Raw genomic sequence first — 21,953 nt, 5'->3', positions numbered from 1 at the left:
ATTTAAATAGTAATAGTAATACTTTCTGAGTAACTGTAGTTTTATATTTGCTACTGCGCTTCAAATTCAATAGTTATCTAAATTCTTGACTATAGCATTAAATTCACATAGTTGTAGTTCCTTTTACAGCTTAAAATCTAGAGAAAAAAATCAATTACATTTTTAAACAAAGCAAGGTCTTACTCCAAACATTTTGTGTACCGCAATAAGCCATCTGTCATTTTAATAAATAATTAAGTAAATAATAGTATCCTTTACTAAGTTAGTAGTAACCGTGCTTTAAACATTTTCTTACAGCTCGCGATGGCAAATCATTAGCCTCACTCGTATTTCCGTAGGGCATTTGGCAAACGCTCGTGCATAAAAACTCATTTGAAAGAGTGCCTCGCCTGCGCTGGACGACAACGAAGGGCAGCAGAGACAAGAGGCGAGGGTGCTCCTCCGTGGCTCCCATCGTACTCATCCACCAGTTCCGGGGAAGGCGCGCTCAAGTGCACATTGGCTGCAGGCTGGAATGCACGGGCACAGCTGCTCCTTCAACGATTCGCGTGTCAACAATAAGCGCAATAACTTAAGCTTCATTCAATGCGGTGAGCTGCAGCCCGGGGCCAGTGATGAATGCCTCTCCACGTGGAGGAGACCAGCCAGCTAATTAAGCGGCAAATGGATTTCATCTGGCGAACACTAGGCACTTGTGCTTCGCTTTCTCCACTTGTAAAACACAATCTCAACAGTTTGCTTTCACATTCACTTGGCCACCATCATCTATGCGTCATGCAAGATTTTCCTACTTTTGTGCTCATCTCTCAACAGTTTTAACAATTGTCTTTGGGTGGCGAAAGAAGTAACGCACAGCTTAAATTAAATGATTAATAAATCAGGACATTAGCTTAAAAAAGTCTTGTATATCTGCAGTGGTGTATATACGTGAATCACAAACATTTTGATCTACAACTTTGATTATATATACATATAAAATGAACTATTTAAGATTATATGCTAAACTAAACAATAAATTTTAATGCACACATTTGAACGTGTTTGGTTGACTAGATAGAGCAGCCGTTCTTCCCTACATCAGCCACTATTTCAGGGGATTGGACTTTAAGTAGTTAGCCAGGATAATCATCGCAAAAGAAGTGGTCAGGAATATACTGCCCGGTACGGAACGCCTTACAGGTAAATTGGGATCAAGTTCTCGCTGAGCAAACAGCTCAATATCAGCCTCGTACGTCTCGTAGTTGTTCCAGTGCAGGCATTTCTTTACCGCATAAGCCCAGCGCTTGTAGAGCAGCTCTCGACCTAGAAAAAGAATATATATCTATATTATTGAATGAAGTAGTATGAGGAGAAAACGCACATAGCTCGTGCTTAGATTTGGTAATAAAAGAAGGGAACATGTTATTTCGTTGCACTGACCCAAATTCTACTTACGATTTTTGGTAGTTGTTGGCGAAAAGACATCAGTGGGCGGGGTGTACATTTTTACGGCGTGCTCCAGGGACACCACTTTCATCGTCACGCCCGCGGTTATCATAACGCCCAATCCAGCAGGTGAGGTGGTCTGTGGACGCTCCAACATATAGCCAATAATATCTGCTATGAACTGCACCAAATGCAAGTTTTCGGCGTAATCACCGCCGAATGTCAGCACGGGTTGCATGCTGGATCGGTCCCAGTTGGGTGTATCGCGCTTGAACGCCTGTAGCACTTCAAAGATCTGGAACCCGGTGGCCTCGTAAGCAGCTTGGGTAATGTTTTCCGCTGTAGTCTGGCTGGTAAGTCCCAAGATTATGCCCCTGGCATCGTGTCGCCAGTAGGGTGCGTACATGCCATGAAATGCCGGCACAAACGTAATCTCCGACCTCTTGGCTGCCAGTCCACACTCGGCATTCAGCATGGATGAGGAACAAGAGGACGAGATCATCGAGTTCTCGCCGATGAATGTATTCAAAGACTCCACCACATTATCATTGGAATTAATCTCAGTATTGATCTGTAGCTTATCCCGCAGCCATGTAACCGTGGAACCGGCATTTGAAATGGCTCCCTCGAGTGTGTAGTTAGTGGCCGCTTTTTCGCCCAGCTTGTGCGCTATGCCCGTTATCAGTCCGTTTGCAGAGTCCAGCTTCTCCCTGCCCGTGTTAAGGAGCACGAAACAGCTGTCGTCCAGGGTACAGACATTTTGCCCGGCCTTCACGCAGAGTTGGCCCAACAAACTTGCGGGCTGCTCACCCATCATGGCCGCTATGGGAGTGCCATGCAAAGGACCCTCCAGCACATAGCCGAAGATTTCGGAGTTGGATCGTATGCGTGGCAGTATGTTCAGGGGCAATCGAAAGAACTGGCAGAGTTTAGGATCCCACTGCTCTGTGGACACGTTCATAAGGGAAGTGTAGTGGGCATTGGTAATGTCAGTAGAGTGCACACCCATCTCAACGCCGCCGGTTAGGTTCCACAGAAGCCAGGAGTCCAAGGTGCCGAATAAGCACTTGTTCTCCTCAATGGCAGTGGCTACGGCAGGAACGTGATCCATTAGCCAACGGATCTTTAGGGCACTGAAACAGCTGCTCAGGGGCAAGCCACTGCGATACCTCACGTAGTCCACATTGTGCCGGACATTATGGAGCAGGGTCTTTAGGATGGGAGTGCTACGGCAATCTGACCATCCGATGGCATTGTGCAGTGGCTGTCCCGTCTCCAAATTCCATAACACCGAGGTGCCCCGCTGATTTACGATACCGATGGCAATAATATCACGTGGATTGATCTCTAGTATAACCAGGTTCTTATAGGCGGTCTGCAAATGTAGTCAGATTAGTTGCCGCATGATGATATAACCCGGCGATTAACAACCTCTATGCACTCCTGTGTGTTCTTCCATATCTCCGACGGATCGTACTCCATCCAGCCCGCCTGGTGGACAATCTGTCGCAGCTTCAGCTCATGGTAGGCCAGGACCTCGGCATTTTTCGTTGAGTATATCTATGAAAATAGAATCTGAGTCAGCGGCCGTTTTCGGCTTTAGGACCTTCTCACCAGAAAGCGGCAGTGGGTGCTGCTCACGCAGGCGACGCCGATGAGTGCTCCGAATCTCCCGTAACGACCGTTGGACATCTTTGGCCTGATGGGTGTCCACGGACACGTGCTTAATGGTGTTAAGGCTCGCTAGCCGAGCAAAATAAGCAAGTCGTGTTTTGTTGTTGTCGCTTTTTGGAACGCCAATTGTCTAGTGATGTAAAAATTCATTTTTTCATCGAAAATCGATGCTAGCTATCGATTTCTTAGCGAATACGCTAACCACAGGTTGGAGTACAATTCCGATCGAGAGTAATTAATCTGACCGTGGGCCTAGGTATTACAATAAATTCGACGCTTCAAATACCCTTTATTATGTAAAACTTGCAATTTACTAATTTAAAAATTGATTTAAAAGAGCTTATATTTAATATGGCTTATTATAAATGCCTGGAATAGATGTAATATCTTTGATGTTAAAGCTTTGATTTATCTATTAATTTATGAATAAAGACATTTGTCACACTTCAGGCAACTCTAAGAACACCCTGTAAGACTGGCATTTTTGGCTTTGCACAATCTGGTCACACCTATACTTTTCCGGGCCCTTCTCTCCAGAAAGCAAAATAGAAACAAATTTTCCATATTTCATGCTAAATTGGCACAGATCCGTACTACTATGCTCATGAGTCGAGCGCTTTGCCGGAGCTGGCTACCCCAGGTGGCGTAAGTAAGCAGGCGGTGACGGAGTTCCGTATCCGGAGTAACCCCACGTAAACTTACAGCCGCAGATGTCATGCTAATGTGAATGTGCCAATCCTGCGGATAAACTCTGGTCATCCGGCGGCGAGGTCATGTCGGCAGATTCACAGCAACCGAAAACAGAGCAGCAACCTGAAGCCGACGACTGGGGAGCCTGCGGCAGCGGAGCAGAACACCCCGGTGCCGGTGAACAATGTGATCAAGGCGGTGGCCTTCACGGGAGCAGTAAGATTTAATCATGACCAGCACTTGTACGGGGATCTCATATAGTCCCTGATTCACGCTTGTAGTTTACGGTCGGCTGCTTTGCGGGTGCCACCATCCTGGAGTACGAGAACACACGTAGCCTAATCCTAGAAAAGGCTCGCCAGGCGAGATTCGGTTGGTGGCAGAGTCGTTCGCTGGCGGACAGGGATTACTGGACACAGATCAAACAAGACATCCGGCGGCACTGGGACTCACTGACACCCGGCGACAAGATGTTTGCTCCTATCTTACTCTGCAATTTGGTGGCCTTCGCCATGTGGCGGGTGCCCGCTCTGAAATCCACAATGATTACCTACTTCACATCCAATCCAGCGGCGAGTAAGTGCTAAAATCCAATATGAAACCGAAAAAGTGATATCACAACGCCCAGATCTTGCGAAATTACGTACTTCTAGGCAGTATGCCAAAATGGATTTGATTGCCTTTTTAATCACAAAAAATAGAAGTATAAAGTTATCTTGGTTATGCATTTTTTGGCCATTATCGCAATGTATCAGATAAGATGCATTCAATTATTAAAATCGCCTAAAAAAATAATTAAATACATTACACGTGAAAAGTATTAGACGAATAGTAGTCGACCGGAAATCCATGTTATTTATGGTTATATAAGAAAGTGGTCGAATTTCTTCTAGTTATGTCAGCTTGTTATTTTCCATCTTTTTTATGTAAACTTTTGGTTTTACCTGAATAACAAATGTTCAAATGTTAAGTTCAAAAAGTTTTGGACTTATAAACTATTTTTTACTTTGTAGTATTTTATGATATTTGTTTTTTACAACCCCCCTAACTAATTGTGTTTGATACCCTTCTCGCAGAAGTCGTCTGCTGGCCCATGTTCCTGTCCACATTCAGCCATTACTCGGCTATGCACCTTTTCGCCAATATGTACGTGATGCACAGCTTTGCCAACGCTGCGGCTGTATCGTTGGGTAAAGAGCAATTCTTAGCGGTCTACCTCAGCGCCGGCGTCTTCTCCAGTCTGATGAGCGTGCTCTACAAGGCGGCCACGAGTCAGGCGGGGATGTCCCTGGGTGCGGTAAGACAGCCTTTATTCCACGTAGTATCTATAAACTTAAAGCTCTTCCCTTAGTCTGGAGCTATAATGACACTGCTGGCCTATGTATGCACCCAGTATCCGGACACACAACTTAGCATTCTCTTTCTACCCGCGTTGACATTCTCCGCTGGAGCTGGTATTAAAGTGCTAATGGGCATCGACTTTGCTGGCGTCGTGATGGGCTGGAAGTTCTTCGATCACGCAGCGCATTTGGGCGGCGCCATGTTTGGCATGTAAGTTTGGCGTGTATGTTTATACCATCACAGGTTGTCTTATTAATCCTACGGTAATTTACAGCTTTTGGGCCACGTATGGGGCACAGATATGGGCAAAGCGCATTGGTCTACTGAATTACTACCATGACCTGCGCCGGACGAAGCAGAAATAGTACAGGAGGCTTGGGGATTCGCCAAGTGAACGGACGGGGAGCTGAGGCAATAGAGCGGTAGCGAGTAGCACTACGCTGTGTCAATAAGAGTGACATCGTTCTGCCTTAGAAGTTCATTGAAATCAGTTAAGTTGAATAAATCGTTGACATCCTGTACTCATGTGGTTTCCCGGCTCTTTTTTGGAACTTGTGTTTGATCCTTCTGATTTCTTCGAATACGAAAAGCTACTTCGTGCCTGCGCTGCTGAATCTTCTCCCTAAGTTCCTCAAGGGATTCTCGTTCTGGAGCGTATGATATGTGCAAGATTCCACCATAGAACTGATGAGCATCGAGCATTTTCTTGGCTCTTCTCGCCACCTCAAGGCGCTCGAACTTCACGGCAAACACATCTGTAAAAGCTTCCAGATCCACTGAAACAAAAGGAACACTATATAAAAAAGATCTTGAACAGGGATAATCATACTTTTTGAAGCCATCTCTGAAGTTACCGAAATACATGATTGCACTTTACCAAATCCTTGTAGTTTCGTCCTGAGATTAGCTTGAAGATTTATTTTAGGTACCCCAAAGATCAGCAAATGACGGGACTCACTAGCAACTGTATAAACCTACAAAGGATAAAAAACACAATAAAAGTACAATAAAACATTGCTATTACTATAAAGCTATTACTAAACTATTACTACTAAACATTACTATTTCCCCACCTTGACAGCTTTCAATTCGCGGCCCTGACGGTATTTCAATCTTGTAGTGCAGTATTCCAGACGTTTGTGGTGTTCAGAAGAAGAGGCTTCCATATTCAGGATATTAAAAACAAAACTACAACTAAACGGATTTGTTTATTATTATTTTCAAGTCCACGATTAAACGTACTTATCGATAAATATCAACAGCCAGCTGTTATGTTATTGTACTGTTATTTACATGATTCGCTGTAATGGAATTCATTCAAAGTTGTTGAATTGAGTATGTTAGCACCTGTTGCATTTCCAAATAATTCGAGATTTCCAAAAAAAAAATTAATTTTAAGTCAATGTCCTTGGAAAAAAATTTTAACTTTGTTTCACCTTGATTTTTTATCTAATTGTAGCAAGAGGACCAAATTTTTTCACTCAAAACTAATTAAGTGGCGTTTCATCAGCTGTTTTCTGGATTAGTCTAGGGTTGTCTCATTGCATGAAATATCGATGATAAAAAAATTTCAAAATTTATTTAGTATTTGAAACTATTAATATTAATATTTTTCAAGTGACAAGCTGGGAAGCTAAACATAAAATTGTGCAGTAAGGATTCGATTTATGGTTTAAGAAAAGAAAACTACCACCCCATAATTGCATTAGATTTACCCTAAATTTATAAAAAGTGAATTGACGCACTCGACAGCCCTGATTTTCCCATAGTTTTCCCATCACCAAAAATGGCGGCAAATCGAAACAGTTTGCCGCCCGGCATAAAACCCAATGTAGCTGTATTTCCCAGATCATTTGCCACACAACTTTCAAACTGTACACTTAATACACGTCGTGGTTTAAGTGAATTTTACCAGAGAATCAGAGAAGCGCCCCTACCTGCTAATAATAATCCATTCAAAAACATCTCAAATGGCGTCCAAGGAAAACATTGCTGACAACATGGAGAAGTTCTCGCTTAAGGTAATCGACACGCAAATAAAGTTCACAGCTATACATAGACGTAATACCGCGATCAGTGCGCTTGTGTTGATTTCCCTAGGGAAAAGTGCTACGCAGCGGAAAAATACTCATGCTTTAGTTGGCCTTCTTTGTTTTTCGTTGTTAACAGAGCCCGAGCAAGAAGATTCTGACGGATAGCACCAACAACGTTCGCAAGATGTCCATTGGACACGAGGCAAACGGACAGTTGGCCAAGGAGTCCTCCACCGTGAATGGCATCGGCAAGTCTGCCAATTCCCTCATGGAGAAGTCCGTAACCCCCTTCGACCCGTCGCTGGAGCCCCTTCTGCGCGAGAATCCCCGACGCTTCGTCATCTTTCCCATCCAGTACCACGACATCTGGCAGATGTACAAGAAGGTGTGTATACCATACATATAGCAAAACACTGTCCATTTGCATTGGTGGTGAAAATCTATTTTTTGGGCGGCAAAATATCAAAAGGGCGGGCATTTCGAGATAAAGCGCGCCAAAAGCCGGTCACGTACTCAACGTGGTTGATTACACGAATCAGACTTTATGATAGCTTCGTTTGGTTAAACAACCCCCTCCCACATTTCTCGACCCTCCCTTTCCGCTGATTCACTGCATCACGGTTTACTCAATGTCAACAATAGCCTTCGTTTTTGGCGGGAAATGCAGCACATAACGATCACATACTATACCATTTTATGTAGCCAATTACATTTCCCCGCCGCTTTTAATTGCTTTGTAGTAACTTTGTTTACATTTTAATTGCATTTTAATTGATAAGCTCGTTGTGCACGATGACATTTCTTGAAAACTTGTTAAAGTGGAAAATGAAAAATAATAAATTTATACAGTAATTATCTCTTTTAAAATTGTAACTTTTTTTTTTAATGTGCAGGCTGAGGCTTCTTTCTGGACTGTCGAGGAGGTGGATTTGTCCAAGGACCTTACTGATTGGCACCGCCTGAAGGACGACGAGCGCCATTTCATCTCGCACGTGCTTGCCTTCTTCGCCGCCTCCGACGGCATCGTAAACGAGAACCTGGTGGAGCGCTTCAGTCAGGAGGTGCAGATCACGGAGGCACGTTGCTTCTACGGCTTTCAGATCGCCATGGAGAACGTGCACTCGGAGATGTACAGTGTTTTGATCGACACTTACATCCGTGATCCACACCAGCGAGAGTACCTGTTTAACGCTATCGAAACGATGCCGGCTGTGAAGCGCAAGGCAGACTGGGCCCTGTCCTGGATCTCCTCCAAATCGGCCAACTTCGGGGAACGCATCATCGCCTTTGCCGCCGTGGAGGGCATCTTCTTCAGCGGCAGCTTCGCTTCCATTTTCTGGCTTAAGAAGCGAGGTCTGATGCCTGGATTGACCTTCTCCAACGAGCTTATCTCTCGCGACGAGGGCTTGCACTGCGACTTTGCCGTGCTGATGTTCCAACACCTGGTGCAGCGACCCAAGCGCGAGCGCATCATCGAGATCATCCGCGACGCGGTGGCCATTGAGCAGGAGTTCCTTACCGATGCCCTGCCCGTCAATTTGATTGGCATGAATTGCGACCTGATGTCCCAGTACATTGAGTTCGTAGCGGACCGTTTGCTCGTGGAGTTGGGCGTTGGAAAGATCTACAACACCAAAAACCCCTTTAACTTCATGGAGATGATATCGCTGGATGGAAAGACCAACTTTTTTGAGAAGAAGGTGGGGGAGTACCAGCGCATGGGAGTGGTCAGCAACCCCCTGGACAACGTGTTCACCCTGGACGCGGATTTCTAGGGCTGGCCCCGGACATCATTGTTGCAATTTAAACCTCTCAAGGGCTGGCTTCTCATCCTTTATATTTTAATCTGACGGCAATTATATGTAGTCCGTTTTAATTTTAACATAGGCTAAGAACAATCACAGACCTTCAACACATTCACCTAATCATTTACTTGGACCTCCAATTACGTTTATAATACTATCTACACACTTGACTTTTACGAGGAGCGTACCTTTTCCGAATTCATTGTACATACAACATTTTAAATAAATTTATACATAGACAATTATTAAGCACTACAAGTAAAATTGAGTTTTAATTATTCTGAAAAAAATCTTCAAAAATTACTGTTTATGCACGATTATATAATAAGAAAATCAATTTCAAAAAAATTTATAAAAAGGATTGGGAAAATTTAAGAATTTAAATAATTCGAATTTCAAATTTTCGATTTCAGTTATATATATGGTAGGTAAACTTATCGATAGTCACGGGCATTTTTACTATCAGCTGTGCTGAACAATCCCATTCGCTGTTTTTATCAATTTGGATAAAATTCTTGTTATTCAGTTATTACCATAAAAAGTATTAGATGTCAATAACAGGAGTGGGCGATTAAATCAACCCAATTCAGCTAGGCGCCCTAATAGTTGATAAAATGCGAACAGTGCATTAAATTGTAGGCGGAGGACCAGTGGCGATAAGTGAATCCAGTCACATGGACAGAAGGTGGAATCCAGAAAAAATCGAGGAGCAGAGCTCCCTCTTGGCAGCGGAATATTCCTCCAGCTCGGGAGCAGCTGCTTCCGGATCCGAGGACGAGACGGTCACCACTAGTGGAGCGCTACGCAGCAAAGCAAAGCTGAGGAAGCGGCAGCTAAGAAATCGCATGCCGCTTCCCAGGATGTTAAGACGCCTTGGCTGCTACACGCTGAGCGCCTTCCTAATCTGTGGGCTGCTCCTCGTCTACCTGCCGCTCGTCTACTTGGATGTACACAAGCGTAGTGGTAGGACAATGGTTTTCTTGATACCCGCATTTATTTTAAAAATGATCCATTGACGCTTTCACAGCTGGTCTGCCGGATTGGACGTCAGAGACCTCCCGCAGCATAGCTGACTACCTGGATATCGGGCTCAGTTCTGGCGTCATTGTTCCCAAGGACTTTTGCCGGAATAAGACCTTCCTGGTAATCGCCGTATGCACCGGCGTGGACAACTTCATTCAGCGACATACCATCCGTGAGACCTGGGGCAATACCACCGAGTTCAACTACCCAGCGTTTGGAAAGCTCCATGGTCATCTCAAGGGTCACTACCTGCCGCCACTGCCGGATCGCTTAAAGATGTACGGGGATTATTTGAGCGGCGAGGGGCAGTCTCTGACTGCCTCAGTGCGCATTGTTTTCATTGTAGGCCGCCAGAAAGATGAGGCCATGTTGGGCAATGAGACCCTGAATCGCATTCACATTGAATCGGAAAAGTACAACGACATCATTCAGGAGAACTTCGTGGATAGCTACAACAACCTGACGCTTAAGTCTGTGATGGCTCTAAAGCACATTAGCCGCAGTTGCTTTAATACCGCGGTCTACTTCCTCAAGTGCGACGACGATACCTTCGTAAATATACCCAATTTGCTGAACTTTCTGCTCGGAGGAACTATACCGTTGTACAATGATACCCTAGATTACCACGACCGGTCCACCTATTTAGTCACTGCACCGCAAACCCGATTGAAAGCCAGCAGCGATGTGTTGTACGGCCATCAGTTTTGCAACGTGGTGCCGGTTAGCGAAGTAAGCAGCAAGTGGTACATGCCCTCATACATGTATAAGCCGGAGTCGTATCCAAAGTATCTTTCCGGAGCCGGCTATCTCATGTCCATCGATGTAGTGCAGCGCTTGTTCGAGGCTTCGCTTAATACGACGCTGGTCTATCTGGAGGACGTGTACATCACTGGGTTGTGTGCACAAAAAGCTAAGATCAATCGACACCACCACCCGCTCTTCAGCTTCGCCCACTCGAAACAGATGTGCGCTTTCAAGGGCACCATCACACAGCATCAGTTAAAAGACGATAGCATGGTATCCGCCTGGAACTACGTGTCCAACTACTCCATCAAATGTCCGCCTCCTGGGCGGTACTTTAGCCAGGTGCGACTGCGCAAGCGGCCTATCTGTTAGATGTCCTAACCTAGAACTTCACGGTAAATTTATCCACTACCCCTTCCCATTTCTCCTGCTCTCTGGATAAAAACCGATATACTATATGTTTAAAGCTTCGGCATAGATTTTTGACATTCAGTTCCTATAATTTCTTGCGGACCACATTGGGATAAAATGTAATCAACTTGAATTGAACAGTGATAATTAATCCTAAAAAGGTCATACATACAATGATTTTGATTTCATATTAGTTTATGACGATAACTTCGCTTGTCAAGGCATGTATATACAATTTTAGATGGCCTAGCACTCTCAATACTCCATATCAATGTTAAAAGTAATGCACGAGCTAAATATCTCATAAATCCATATTCTTATAATCTTAAGAAATTATTTAACGACATAGTGTTTATAATAGAAGAGAAAGTATTTATTTTTGGACATGACTCGCCACATATATGTATCCTTATTTACCATATGCTGTAAATTAGTTTTTAGTTGGCACACATCATCACTATCTTTTCTCTTCTAAACTAAAACTATCAACTATCTATTGAATTGACGCACAGCAGTGTTCTTTAATAAGAAACCATTTTCTTAATTTATGATACGTTATAGAACTATATTAATTTAATATGAAAGATTGCCAAATAAACAAATTGTTTCTGTTCAAAAGAGCGAATAAATTTTAAAACCAGTCCTACAAAAATTGGTTTCCATTTTCTTGGTTTTACACTTTCGAAACTCTCCTTTTCGAAAGCTGTCGATTTGGGGTTTTTTAAGACTAAATAAATGCATATTAGGCTCGTAGACGAGCTTAAGCGGCTCTATCGGATCGTGGCCAGAATCTGGCTATTTATCAGAAGGTACAAGGCTATTATTATCCTAGCAGTGTTCTTGGCCTACAGGATATTTAATTTTAAGCCAGATCCAAGCAAGCGGACCGGTAAGTTAATTATTGTTGCGTACTGCTTATATTTACTGCTAATATTTATTTTGTACAGCATCTTTGGCGGGATGGAGTCGTGATGCGCCCAGAAGTGTAGCCGATTACTTGGATCCAACCAAGGACACGGCGCTCATTGTTCCGCGACATTTTTGTCGTAGCAAGGCGTTGCTGACAATAGCAGTATGTTCCTATGTGCATCACTTTGAACGGCGACGTGCCATCCGGAAGCTTTGGGGCAACTTCACGGACTTCAACTATTCTGTCTTTGTAAAACTGCATGGCCATCTTAAAGGACGTTACCAGGACGTGCTGCCCGAGCGTCTGAAACTGTATAGCGAGTATCTGAGTGGTGAGGGGGACTCCCTAAGGGCCTCCATACGGCTCGTCTTCATTGTGGGCCGCAGAAACTTGGCTTCCCTGCTGGAGAATGAGGCGGTGGCCATCGAGGCGCAGAAGTATAATGATGTTATCCAGGAGAACTTCATTGACACCTACAACAACTTGACCATCAAGGCTGTGATGGCGCTAAAGCATATCACCCAGAGTTGTCTAAACACTACAGCGTTCTACTTCAAGTGTGACGACGACACCTTCGTTAATGTGCCTAACATACTGCACTTCCTGCTCGGAGGAACGATTCCTGTGAACGTGGTAACGGCAGGCTTCCATTACGGCAACACATACGAGGTCACTTCGCCGAGGAAACGATTGACGGCTCGCAGGGAGATGATGTACGGACGCCAGCACTGCAATGTGCCGCCGGCCACCAATAAGTTGAACAAATGGTATATGCCATCGTACATGTTTCGGGGTGGAGTGTATCCCAGGTACCTGTGCGGATCCGGCTACTTGCTGTCCATTGATGTGGTCCCACGTCTGTACAAGGCGTCGCTGGGCACTAGAATTGTGCACTTGGAGGACATGTTCGTCACCGGACTGTGTGCAGAGAAGGCTGGCATTAAGCGAACGAACCACCCGCTCTTCAGGTCCAGCTATCCCTATGAGGGGGATGAACAGTGCGCCCTTAAGGGAAGCTTCACTGTTCACCGTGCAAAGGATAACGTGATGTGGGAGGCATGGTACCGAGTCACCAACTTCAGCAGCAAGTGCCCTCCACCACAAAAAGACTTCCACTTGAGGCTGCCCAAGATGCAAAGGTGCTAGATTTCACAGAAGGCTAATAGCAACATATACATATGTACTCATTAATTTTAATCATTAGATTGATAAAAAAGACTAGTGGCCTTTTTATATTTCTTCAAATTTGAATAATTTCTTGTTAAAATACAATTGAAGTTATTAGAATGTTACGCCGATTGCAATTGCATCTGTCAGGGATCTGTCGGCTTATCCATCGGTATAAGCTGGTCCTGCTCGTTATGTTTGTACTGCTTTTAATGTACCTGAGTCCACGACCGGTACCGGATGTCCACGACCGAAAAGGTAGGATAATAGGATTAGGAACTATTATTATTTCTCACCATCGAACTCTTGACAGCTGAATTGAGCGGTTGGGAACGAGAGAAGCCGCTGAAAATCGGCGACTATCTGGACCAAGGGAAAAATACAGCTCTCATTGTGCCTCGGGATTTTTGCAAGAGCAAAGCATTGCTGGTTATAGCTGTTTGCTCAGGTCTGGACCACTTTGAGCAGCGAAGTGCTATCCGCCAAACATGGGGAAATACCAAATCATTTAACTATGGAGAATTTGTGAGACTACATGGGCACCTCGAAGGGAAGTACCTGAGCGTAATGCCAGGTCGCCTGAAGCTGTACTCAATGTATCTCAGTGGATTGGATGACTCTCTGACTGCCAAGATACGTATCGTATTCATCTTGGGACGATCCAAGAATGATTCGAAGCGGGAACTTGATAAGCTATTCAGGGAGTCGATCCAGCATAACGACATCATCCAGGAGAACTTCGTAGACAGTTACCACAACCTGACCCTGAAGTCGGTGATGGCCCTGAAGCACATCAGCCAGAGTTGCGCAGACAGGGCCGCCTTCTTCCTCAAGTGTGATGACGACACCTTTGTAAATGTGCCAAATCTACTCCATTTTCTGCTGGGCGGTACAATACCGCTGTACAAGGATACGGTGGGCTATCACTCGCGCACTACCTACAAGGTGAAATCGCCATGGAATCGCTTAAACGGCAGCAGAGGTCTGATGTACGGTCACAAGTTTTGCAACATGAAGACCGTCGACGACGTGAAGAGCCCTTGGTACATGCCGTATTATATGTTCAAGGGCGCCAAGTACCCGAAATACCTATCCGGTACCGGCTATCTGATGTCCATCGATGTGGTTAAGCGGTTGTACGCGGAAGCCCTAACCACATCTCTCGTCCATCTGGAAGATGTCTTCGTCACTGGCATCTGTGCGAAGAAAGCTGGAATCCGGCGACGTCATCAACCACTTTTTAACTATGTTCACGGGAAGCCACTTTGCATCTTTAAGGGAACCATTACAATGCATCCTGTACCTTTGCACAGTATGCTGGACGCCTGGGCTTTCGTTTCCAACTATAGCATTAAATGTCTGCCGCCAAGGAAGCATTTTGTCAAAACAGAATTATCAAAGAAATCACACTGTTAAGATTTTCATTACACAGCTTTAATGCTAAATCTTAAGAATTTTCCCTCGTCATGGGATAAGCTTAGAACTACACATTTATATTAATTTTAATCAATAGCTTAAGTACTATTTCATATTCAAACGGTATATTTCCACACAATTCGGTTTTGCTCATTAGAAATGAACATTAAAGAAGTCGGAAAATGTTTTTTTAAATCTTAAATTGCTTTACAAGTTTCGTGGGCGTTATCTTTAGGCTTTTTAAGCGGTTCGGAAACATAACAATATGCTTAGAATACAATTTAGAATACAAATAGAAAGTCAACAATTGTCTTTTGTTTACTCTGTGCCGTATTTTTGTTTTTATTTTGTTTGTACAAAAGAATTTTACAATCTGAAAAATATTAACGAACTTATACGAGCTACGTGCCCGACTTATATTCACAGGAATACGCGATTCAGTTAATATAATGGTGTTAATGTCGAAAAAACAATTCCTTAAGCATTAAACAATATTGTTTAAACTATAAACAGATCAAAGTATTTACATAAAATGTTGCGCTATTTTTGTTTTTTGTTTGGTTTTAAATTCTAGTACAAATACTAAATGGCACGTTTTGAGGGCCACAGCTACCAATCTTCTTCGGCGGGACCTCAAATGATCACCATAAACTAGCCAACAATCTCAGCCGTGGCGAACTCGTCTGGCGCAGAGTCACTGGCTTCAAGTGTGGATTCCATTTCTGTGTCACCATTTTCGGCGGGGCTGGGTGCTCCTACTTGTGAAATCCCTGTTGTCTTTTCCACCTTGCACTCATCCTCCTTCAAGAGAATCTCAGGTGGCTCCGTTGTTTCGAGTGGGAGATTTCCAATAAAATCGTTTGCATCCAAATCAGTCTCATTATCCTTTGTATTTTGGGAAGGCAGGACGCTGGGGCTGCCCAAGGCTTTTATCAGATCTTCTGTATCATCACTTAGTTCGATGCCCTCCATGGGAATTACTTCGTCTAAGGCGCAATCTAGTAGTTCTTTGGGCTTTTCATCAAGTTCGGTAACGTCCATTCTTTCAATGAGTTCCCCTACGGAAGACTGATCATTTTCATTGGAAGCGGCCACGGGGGGTTCAACTGTGTTTGAAGCGTCTTGGGTCGAATTTTTTAGCCCCGCACGTGCGTTCTTAAGTTTATCGGAATCTTGACCTTTACCTTGGGTCGTTGGGGAATCTTTTCCAACATCTTTTGATGGTTCCACTTCCTTGTCAAATTTTTCCGAGCTCTCTTCTTTTCCCTCTTTGAGAAGATTTTTTTCGATTTCTCCAATTAAAGTGGGTCTTTCGGAAGATGTTTCATCTTCCATATTTTCAGTATCACCTTGTTCCTTTTCGGACCCGCCATATCCTTTTTCCGATAGCATCTCAGTCTCCTCTTCTATTTCTGTACATTCAGAATCCGGGCCTTTTTTACAATCGGATTTCTGATCAGTTTTTGATTCATCCTTACTTTCTCCCTTTACATTGTTTTCTTTTGTTAAATGTTGTTTTTTGTCTGATCCTTTTTCTGTTCCTGATTTTTTATTTGTTTCTGGTTCAGTGGATGTCAATGTTTCCTTGTCCAATTCCTTATCTTTTTCTGTTAGAAGTTCATCCACTGGCAGCTGTACATCTTCAGCCATGAGTTTCTCGTTTTCACCAATTTTGGCTTTTATGGCCGCCTTCAATATATCTCCAATTTTTTCCTTATTCTTGGTATTTTCCTTATCACCCTCACCGTGTTGCTTTGTGCTCTCTTTTTTGGCTGACGATCCTTTTTCAGAAATTTTCAGATTTTCACTTGGTTTTTGAGTTTTGTTTGATGGTGTTGCGGCTTTGGAGTCCTTTATTTTGGTGGCCAATTCCTGTCCCTGTTTCATGTCCTCGACCCATTTTCGCGCCACCTCGAACTCATCCTCAGCTCGCTTCAGCTTGACCATGACCTTCATTTTCAGCTTGGCATCGGATTTTTTCATGTCCTCCATGCGTTGGCGTTCCAATTGCAAGAGTGCTGGATTTGGCTTATTTGTAGTTTTCTTGCGCGGCTGCTTCTTTTGGCCAGGAGATACGGGCTTGGGCTCACTGGCGCCTTCGTTGACCTCCACCTCCAGCAGGCTGGCCAATATCGTGGAACTGAATGCAGCCACGTCGATGTCGGCCTGGTTGTTCTCTTGCAGTTCCTTTTTCGACGCCTCCGATGTCACGGATGTAATCTTCATAATGGCCGTTTCCTGAGGCTGTTCTTGTTGTGTTGCCGTCGAGGTGGATGGCATGTCATCTTCGTTGTCCGAATCAATGGTAATGGTGTCTGTTTTGGGCTCCACAATCTCGATTTCATTATCTTCGTCATCACTAGCTTGTTTATCTAAAAGACAAAGGTAAATGTTAATTAAACTCAATTAAATATACAATTTTAAAATTGCATAAGGACCCATTGAGTGAACAGCAATGTCGACAGATTAAAAATGCATTTATATTTTAATATAAGCTCCTAGAAAAGTTGGCAAATACAGATTAGTTACGCTTAAACTATAATCTCAAAGTACAAATACTTAGCCTAAAACGAGACTGGAATGTCAAGACTAAATGTTGAGGAAGCGCATCTCCTCGAGCGGAAAGTTGGAGCGCAACTTCTGCAACTTTCGTTCGTTGACACGCGGATGGCGCTCCATCTCGCGTAGGTAACACTCGTAAGCGAACTTGGCCATCTGCCAGCGAAGCTTACAGGCCTGAGCGTCCCGCTTGAATCGGGGTAACCGCCTGGCCACTTCCGGCCATAAGCGCTCCCTGGCTCCCACATCGCTGTAGTCAACATGTCGTGGATTCCAAAGTGTTGGATATGCACGCATAGCCAAAACCAGTTGCTGACAGAACTGCTTGTCATCGGGCATATCTTTTAGGTTTCCAGCGGAGTCAGTGCCGCTCGGGACACAGTCCTGCAGCGGTTCAAACTCATCGCGCAGGTCCTGCTCATCGATCTTGTACAAGAAATACAAGCTGGCCAAGTACTTTGAGTACTTTAGCTCCAGATTCGCAAAGATTCCCTTATCTTTAATACTCTTCAGGCGGAAGGACTTGTACATCTCGTACATCTGCTGCCAGCGCTCCACAAGATACTCGCAAGCATAATCTGGAAAAATATATATATTTTTAAAATAAATAAATAAAGAGGTTTTAGGTAACTGTTGTTATAGATCTTGATTTTAACGTACTGGGCGCTGACTTCCAAAAGTTTTGCCACAGCGACTTTCTAGTTTGCTCGTCAATACTGTTGAATTCGGGATCAGCGGATTTGCGCCATAATACTGGATGGCTTTTAGCGAAAGTTATGATGCGTTGATCAATGGGACGCACCTCGAGTGGTCGCGTCGGTATTCTAGATCCACCTTTTAGGTTGATTTTAACTGCTGGCTGCTTATGAGCTTTTTGCTCCATCTTATTCTCTATTACGTCGAGGTGCTTGCGCTCAAAGCCATCGCCGTCATCTTCGCCACAGTCCACCGCCAACCACTCGCTCCTCGGGCGATCCCTGTTCTCCAAATAGTTTGTCGCTTTGTCGAAGTAGCCTTTAAAACGCTTTCCCTGCTTTAAGCGCCTCTCAATCCGAACGTATCGCTTCCTTACGTTCTTCCAGCGCAGCTTAATGTCATCACCGCGTGGAAAATGACTGGCAATCACCCGCCACTGCTTATTAGTGACCTCTTTCTTGCCGTAATCGGGATGACGGGTGCACCACAACGAAGGATACTCGCGGAGAAGGCGTGTCAACTTTCGATCGTAGGCGTGAGCTTGTTCATTCCGATTCATGCTCTCTTCGGTGCCCAGTTCTCCACACTCCTCGTTGTCCAAGTCATCATCATCCAAATCATCATCCAAATCCTCTGGCTCATCATAATCGAATTCGGCCGCATCTTCGTGGTCTTTTTCGGTGTCATCCTGCTGCGGTTCCGGTACCGTTTCCGGTTCCTCGGGCTCATCGATGGGATCACCTTCGGCTCGAACTCCCAGCGGCATCAGCGGAGGCAATGGCTCGCAGTCCTCGCCATCCTTAAGATTGGCATGCAAACTCTTGCGGTATTCATAGACCTGATTGTGAAAGCTATTGCAGCCTGTGTTGAAGAGATCCACGTCGTCCAGTTGGCCGTAACACACATAATCCACGGCTGCAATAAGCGAGAGATGTAAAGCGTTAGACTCACAGGAAAAACTGCTGCTGGGTTCTATTCCATTGCCTGTTCTGGATGGTATTTTGCAAACACATGGACCACGCTTAAATTAATATCTATTAATCGCAGCCAAGGAAATGGAACTCGCAGAGTTTTTCATAAACACAGCATACTTACATGCTTTTCCTTCAATTCTTCATCGCCATCCGCTCAAAATAAACACACGCGCAAAACGAAACCCGAAAATTAAAGTACAACGCCCGTCCATGTGTCGAAAATACGCTCCAAAGACAGTAATATGATATTTTGGCCTCCAAGTGGAGACAGCTTTTTGTTAGCTCCACCTGAATCTTAATCTAACATATTATTGTTTTAGCAAATATATTTCTATACGCTTTCCAAACATTAATAATATTAAATATTATATTAAATAAATTGTAGATCTGACATATTTCCCCTTATGTCCATATATACAATAATTCTTCTTAAAAACATAGTAAATTTCGTAACTCACCAGCAGCTAGTTGACCATTCTCCAGACTGTTGGCGTCATTCTTGAAGCCCTTCTCTCGCATGTCCACCAAACACTTCTCCTGCAGGTTCTTAAACCGCCCAATCGCATAGGTCATCAAATAGGACATGTGAATGTATAGCTCCTTCAGTTCCAGATAGCTCCGAACCTGGTTGTAGGCGTTCGAGTGGGTAAGGGATACCACTTTGCCCGTAAGATGAGTGCAGATGTCCATGGCGCTAAAGATTTGCTCCTGCAGCTGCGCCCGTGCCTGACCCATCGGCGTGTTGGGGAAGGTGAGACGCACCAAAGTTGGAACCTTAGGCGCTGGTTGTGGTGCTGGAGTAATCATGAGAGTTTGACCGCCATTGGCATTGGGCGGAAGTCCTTGCAGCGGTGGAGGCGCTGGATTGGCGTTTCCAACTCGCACTTGCGGAGCCCGCTGCTGTTGGTTCGTCTGCGGGTTATAGATACCCATGTTAGAACCGTACGTGCTGATATGCAGTGAAGGTCTATTAGTCGTAATTGGAGCTCGAGGTCGGATAACCACACCCGGACCCACTTGAGGAACGACCAAAGCAGGCGGTGTTGGTGGTGTTGGTACTGTTGATGCCGGCTGAATTGTCTGTGGTACCTGACGTTTTACCTGAATTAGTCTACCATTGGGCAGGCGATAGGAATCCTGTTGTGCAGCGCTATTTAAATCTACTTTGAACCCATTGATTGTGTGAAAGACTGGCCCAGTGGTTTTTACAGAGTTGGGAACCACAGTACGACGTACCACACCAGAGACCCCACCAGGGGCATTCTGGCGGTAGCGGATTCCAGATCCACTGAGAACCAAGGGAGGTGGCAGGCTACTACGTGTCGGTGGCACTGATGAAGAACCACTTACGCTTCCGTTGCTGCCGCTGTTGCTGGAACTTTGTCCCGGTTGGTAGTTCTGTTGGACGGTGACAATCCTCGGAGTGGTGATATTTGCCGCTGTCACCGTCTGACGTCCAGTAGGCTTGGGCGTCACAGAGAGCTGGCAATCCGGCTCCAGCATGCTGAGCAGATCCGGTGTGCAGACCACTTCGTTGTTGGAAGCTTTAGCGCGCTTGGATGGTGGTCCCGGAGGAATGGTTTTTGGCATGGATCCCCGTTTACTCGAGCCCGCTGAGCTGCCCTGGCTGCGTTTGGAGACATTGGACTCCAAGCTTTCCATCGAGTCGGATAAGCTGCTGGTTTTCGACTTCGCCAAGCGACAGCAATTGCTGTTATCCTTAAGCATTTGACGTCGGGCCTCCACCTCGGGAAGCTGAAGGGTTTGTAGGGCCCTGCATTACATTAAATAAGAAAAGTCAATTTAGAAAGAGATTAATCACTATGATAAGTGAATGAATGAAAAGACTTAAAGATGCCATAAGCATAGACAAGTAGGACTAAAAACCGCACCTTTTCTGCGTCTGAAGATAGTTGACCAGCGCCCAGTGTTGGGCTCGTAGTGGCCACAGGATCTTGGAGGTGCAGCTGAAGCAGTTCCAGTTCTCGTTTTGCTCGATGTCCACGATGACGCCCTTGGAGAGGTTCTTCACGATGCACGACTTGCAGAAGACGTAGGGGCAAGTGGAGCAGCAGTATACCTCGCCGCCCTGTCCGCACCAGCGGCAGTACAGCTCAGAGCCATCCTCGCCCTTGGAGAACTCGCCGCTGTTGTAAAAATCGTGGCACTTGACGCAGTGCGTCACCCGCAGTATGGGATGCATCTTGATGTTGCTCTCGGCGGCGGGTGCTGTGCCCAGGTGAAGCTTGCACACGGTGCAGTGCACCTTTCGCTGGTTCACCAGATCTACGTTGGGGTACATCTTCAGGTAGAAGCGGCGCTCCTCGTCTGAAAGCGAGGGGTGCATCTCGAACTTGGAGCCTGCGTTGCGGGTATATGCAATTTATATGCAATTTTCCACTTGGCTGATGCCCAGTACTCACTCGTGAAATCCGCATCCAATTTGGCCAGTGGCGATGGCGACGGCGTCGCTACCTTTGCCAGGCCACTTTCGCTACCCGGAGCACTGTTACTCATGACTTCTGTTCCGTATCCGGGCCTCTTGGACTAGAGCACTGCGATCCGCACCAATTTTTGTTCTAAAACGCGAAAAATTCACGATTTTCTGCTGCCGCCGCAGAAAAAAGCGGCGCGCTTATCACTTTTATGTTTGGCAACACAATAACAACAGGGCTGCAAGGGACGCGTGTTTACAATTATTTATTAGTTGGGCAAACCGGGAAAAAATATTATTGGGAGATCCTGTACTGAATGCTTCGCAGCAAGTCTCCTCGAAAATGTGTCAGATTTTTTCACCCGAGAAAGACAGCTGAATATTCCGCATCAAATTCAATATGGCTGCCCCTTCGGGTTCCAGCCGAAGTAGGCTCTACGAAGTCTATATAACAAGTTCGGACCGATACTCTAAAATTTTCTTAGGAAAACATGGCTAAAATTTTGATCAAAAAGAATATTTCTTTTTTTTTGGCATCAGAGGATCATTAAATTAGCTATAATATCACTCTAATATCACAACATTTATTGTAAATTTTTTTTAATCATTTCTATCGTTTTAAAGGCTGATAAATATATTTTATATTTTAAA

General features: G+C 44.8%; 8 protein-coding genes across 13 annotated transcripts; 5 read left to right on the top strand and 3 right to left on the bottom strand.

The window, feature by feature from the left end:
- Window positions 1-16: 16 nt before the first annotated feature.
- On the bottom strand, window positions 17-3,236 carry CG8298 (uncharacterized protein). 2 transcript variants are annotated; one of them, NM_165860.3, is made up of 4 exons: window positions 3,040-3,236; window positions 2,857-2,985; window positions 1,435-2,800; window positions 17-1,302 (listed from the first exon to the last, which is right to left on the bottom strand). In NM_165860.3, exons 1-4 carry the CDS (start codon window positions 3,115-3,117, stop codon window positions 1,085-1,087), a joined length of 1,791 nt encoding a protein of 596 aa, NP_725098.2. In that variant the 5' UTR covers window positions 3,118-3,236; the 3' UTR covers window positions 17-1,084. The 2 variants fall into 2 exon arrangements, with proteins under 2 accessions (NP_725098.2, NP_610718.1); NM_136874.3 differs by having other exon boundaries at window positions 926-1,302.
- Window positions 3,237-3,579: 343 nt separating this feature from the next.
- Window positions 3,580-5,854, top strand: rho-7 (rhomboid-7). 2 transcript variants are annotated; one of them, NM_001299395.1, is made up of 6 exons: window positions 3,580-3,744; window positions 3,804-4,005; window positions 4,071-4,365; window positions 4,866-5,086; window positions 5,141-5,340; window positions 5,405-5,854. In NM_001299395.1, the coding sequence occupies exons 1-6, from the start codon at window positions 3,698-3,700 to the stop codon at window positions 5,493-5,495; spliced, it is 1,056 nt and encodes a 351-aa protein (NP_001286324.1). In that variant the 5' UTR covers window positions 3,580-3,697; the 3' UTR covers window positions 5,496-5,854. The 2 variants fall into 2 exon arrangements, with proteins under 2 accessions (NP_001286324.1, NP_523704.1); NM_078980.4 differs by having other exon boundaries at window positions 5,405-5,649.
- On the bottom strand, window positions 4,714-6,359 carry CG34231 (uncharacterized protein). Its single transcript, NM_001103810.3, has 3 exons — window positions 6,204-6,359; window positions 5,960-6,104; window positions 4,714-5,906 (listed from the first exon to the last, which is right to left on the bottom strand). Exons 1-3 carry the CDS (start codon window positions 6,294-6,296, stop codon window positions 5,653-5,655), a joined length of 492 nt encoding a protein of 163 aa, NP_001097280.2. The 5' UTR covers window positions 6,297-6,359; the 3' UTR covers window positions 4,714-5,652.
- A 614-nt stretch (window positions 6,360-6,973) lies between these two features.
- Window positions 6,974-9,222, top strand: RnrS (Ribonucleoside diphosphate reductase small subunit). The gene is made up of 3 exons (NM_080372.4): window positions 6,974-7,151; window positions 7,300-7,548; window positions 8,057-9,222. Exons 1-3 carry the CDS (start codon window positions 7,101-7,103, stop codon window positions 8,936-8,938), a joined length of 1,182 nt encoding a protein of 393 aa, NP_525111.1. The 5' UTR covers window positions 6,974-7,100; the 3' UTR covers window positions 8,939-9,222.
- Window positions 9,223-9,410: 188 nt separating this feature from the next.
- On the top strand, window positions 9,411-11,790 carry GalT1 (beta1,3-galactosyltransferase 1). Of its 2 annotated transcripts, NM_176149.2 has the most exons (3): window positions 9,411-9,931; window positions 9,996-10,543; window positions 10,611-11,790. In NM_176149.2, exons 1-3 carry the CDS (start codon window positions 9,643-9,645, stop codon window positions 10,635-10,637), a joined length of 864 nt encoding a protein of 287 aa, NP_788329.1. In that variant the 5' UTR covers window positions 9,411-9,642; the 3' UTR covers window positions 10,638-11,790. The 2 variants fall into 2 exon arrangements, with proteins under 2 accessions (NP_788329.1, NP_788328.1); NM_176148.2 differs by having other exon boundaries at window positions 9,996-11,790.
- Window positions 11,791-11,828: 38 nt separating this feature from the next.
- CG30037 (uncharacterized protein) lies at window positions 11,829-13,273 on the top strand. Its single transcript, NM_165859.4, has 2 exons — window positions 11,829-12,035; window positions 12,094-13,273. The coding sequence occupies exons 1-2, from the start codon at window positions 11,882-11,884 to the stop codon at window positions 13,200-13,202; spliced, it is 1,263 nt and encodes a 420-aa protein (NP_725097.2). The 5' UTR covers window positions 11,829-11,881; the 3' UTR covers window positions 13,203-13,273.
- A 75-nt stretch (window positions 13,274-13,348) lies between these two features.
- Window positions 13,349-14,831, top strand: CG30036 (uncharacterized protein). Its single transcript, NM_165858.4, has 2 exons — window positions 13,349-13,481; window positions 13,537-14,831. Exons 1-2 carry the CDS (start codon window positions 13,418-13,420, stop codon window positions 14,637-14,639), a joined length of 1,167 nt encoding a protein of 388 aa, NP_725096.2. The 5' UTR covers window positions 13,349-13,417; the 3' UTR covers window positions 14,640-14,831.
- Window positions 14,646-21,681, bottom strand: ADD1 (ADD domain-containing protein 1). 3 transcript variants are annotated; one of them, NM_001299394.1, is made up of 6 exons: window positions 21,292-21,681; window positions 20,761-21,229; window positions 20,219-20,642; window positions 19,327-19,780; window positions 17,859-18,809; window positions 17,099-17,776 (listed from the first exon to the last, which is right to left on the bottom strand). In NM_001299394.1, the coding sequence occupies exons 1-6, from the start codon at window positions 21,383-21,385 to the stop codon at window positions 17,229-17,231; spliced, it is 2,940 nt and encodes a 979-aa protein (NP_001286323.1). In that variant the 5' UTR covers window positions 21,386-21,681; the 3' UTR covers window positions 17,099-17,228. The 3 variants fall into 3 exon arrangements, with proteins under 3 accessions (NP_725094.1, NP_001286323.1, NP_610716.1); NM_136872.3 differs by having other exon boundaries at window positions 19,327-20,642; NM_165856.2 differs by lacking the exons at window positions 17,099-17,776; window positions 17,859-18,809 and adding an exon at window positions 14,646-17,011 and having other exon boundaries at window positions 19,327-20,642.
- Between the last annotated feature and the right edge of the window lie 272 nt (window positions 21,682-21,953).

The sequence above is a fragment of the Drosophila melanogaster genome, chromosome 2R (genome assembly GCF_000001215.4).
Source record: "Drosophila melanogaster chromosome 2R".
Taxonomy (NCBI): domain Eukaryota; kingdom Metazoa; phylum Arthropoda; class Insecta; order Diptera; family Drosophilidae; genus Drosophila; species Drosophila melanogaster.
The sequence above is the reverse complement of the archived record's forward strand: the minus strand, read 5'-3'. Positions and strand labels throughout refer to the sequence as shown.

Bases quoted from the DNA above. Each gene is read 5' to 3' on its own strand.
- CG8298 (NM_165860.3), bottom strand. From the start codon at position 3,117: ATGTCCAACGGTCGTTACGGGAGATTCGGAGCACTCATCGGCGTCGCC. The intron at 2,986-3,039 runs GTGAGAAGGTCC...CTATTTTCATAG, and splicing joins GCACCCACTGCCGCTTTCTG to ATATACTCAACGAAAAATGC. The intron at 1,303-1,434 runs GTAAGTAGAATT...TTCTTTTTCTAG, and splicing joins GCCAACAACTACCAAAAATC to GTCGAGAGCTGCTCTACAAG.
- rho-7 (NM_001299395.1), top strand. From the start codon at position 3,698: ATGCTCATGAGTCGAGCGCTTTGCCGGAGCTGGCTACCCCAGGTGGC. The intron at 4,006-4,070 runs GTAAGATTTAAT...TCACGCTTGTAG, and splicing joins CGGTGGCCTTCACGGGAGCA to TTTACGGTCGGCTGCTTTGC. The intron at 5,087-5,140 runs GTAAGACAGCCT...CTCTTCCCTTAG, and splicing joins CGGGGATGTCCCTGGGTGCG to TCTGGAGCTATAATGACACT.
- CG34231 (NM_001103810.3), bottom strand. From the start codon at position 6,296: ATGGAAGCCTCTTCTTCTGAACACCACAAACGTCTGGAATACTGCACT. The intron at 6,105-6,203 runs GTGGGGAAATAG...TATCCTTTGTAG, and splicing joins GCGAATTGAAAGCTGTCAAG to GTTTATACAGTTGCTAGTGA. The intron at 5,907-5,959 runs GTATGATTATCC...CTTTTGTTTCAG, and splicing joins TTCAGAGATGGCTTCAAAAA to TGGATCTGGAAGCTTTTACA.
- RnrS (NM_080372.4), top strand. From the start codon at position 7,101: ATGGCGTCCAAGGAAAACATTGCTGACAACATGGAGAAGTTCTCGCTT. The intron at 7,152-7,299 runs GTAATCGACACG...CGTTGTTAACAG, and splicing joins TGGAGAAGTTCTCGCTTAAG to AGCCCGAGCAAGAAGATTCT. The intron at 7,549-8,056 runs GTGTGTATACCA...TTTAATGTGCAG, and splicing joins TCTGGCAGATGTACAAGAAG to GCTGAGGCTTCTTTCTGGAC.
- GalT1 (NM_176148.2), top strand. From the start codon at position 9,643: ATGGACAGAAGGTGGAATCCAGAAAAAATCGAGGAGCAGAGCTCCCTC. The intron at 9,932-9,995 runs GTAGGACAATGG...ACGCTTTCACAG, and splicing joins GGATGTACACAAGCGTAGTG to CTGGTCTGCCGGATTGGACG.
- CG30037 (NM_165859.4), top strand. From the start codon at position 11,882: ATGCATATTAGGCTCGTAGACGAGCTTAAGCGGCTCTATCGGATCGTG. The intron at 12,036-12,093 runs GTAAGTTAATTA...TATTTTGTACAG, and splicing joins AGATCCAAGCAAGCGGACCG to CATCTTTGGCGGGATGGAGT.
- CG30036 (NM_165858.4), top strand. From the start codon at position 13,418: ATGTTTGTACTGCTTTTAATGTACCTGAGTCCACGACCGGTACCGGAT. The intron at 13,482-13,536 runs GTAGGATAATAG...AACTCTTGACAG, and splicing joins GGATGTCCACGACCGAAAAG to CTGAATTGAGCGGTTGGGAA.
- ADD1 (NM_165856.2), bottom strand. From the start codon at position 21,385: ATGAGTAACAGTGCTCCGGGTAGCGAAAGTGGCCTGGCAAAGGTAGCG. The intron at 21,230-21,291 runs GTGAGTACTGGG...CCCGCAACGCAG, and splicing joins ATTGGATGCGGATTTCACGA to GCTCCAAGTTCGAGATGCAC. The intron at 17,012-19,326 runs GTGAGTTACGAA...TTTGTCTTTTAG, and splicing joins GAATGGTCAACTAGCTGCTG to ATAAACAAGCTAGTGATGAC.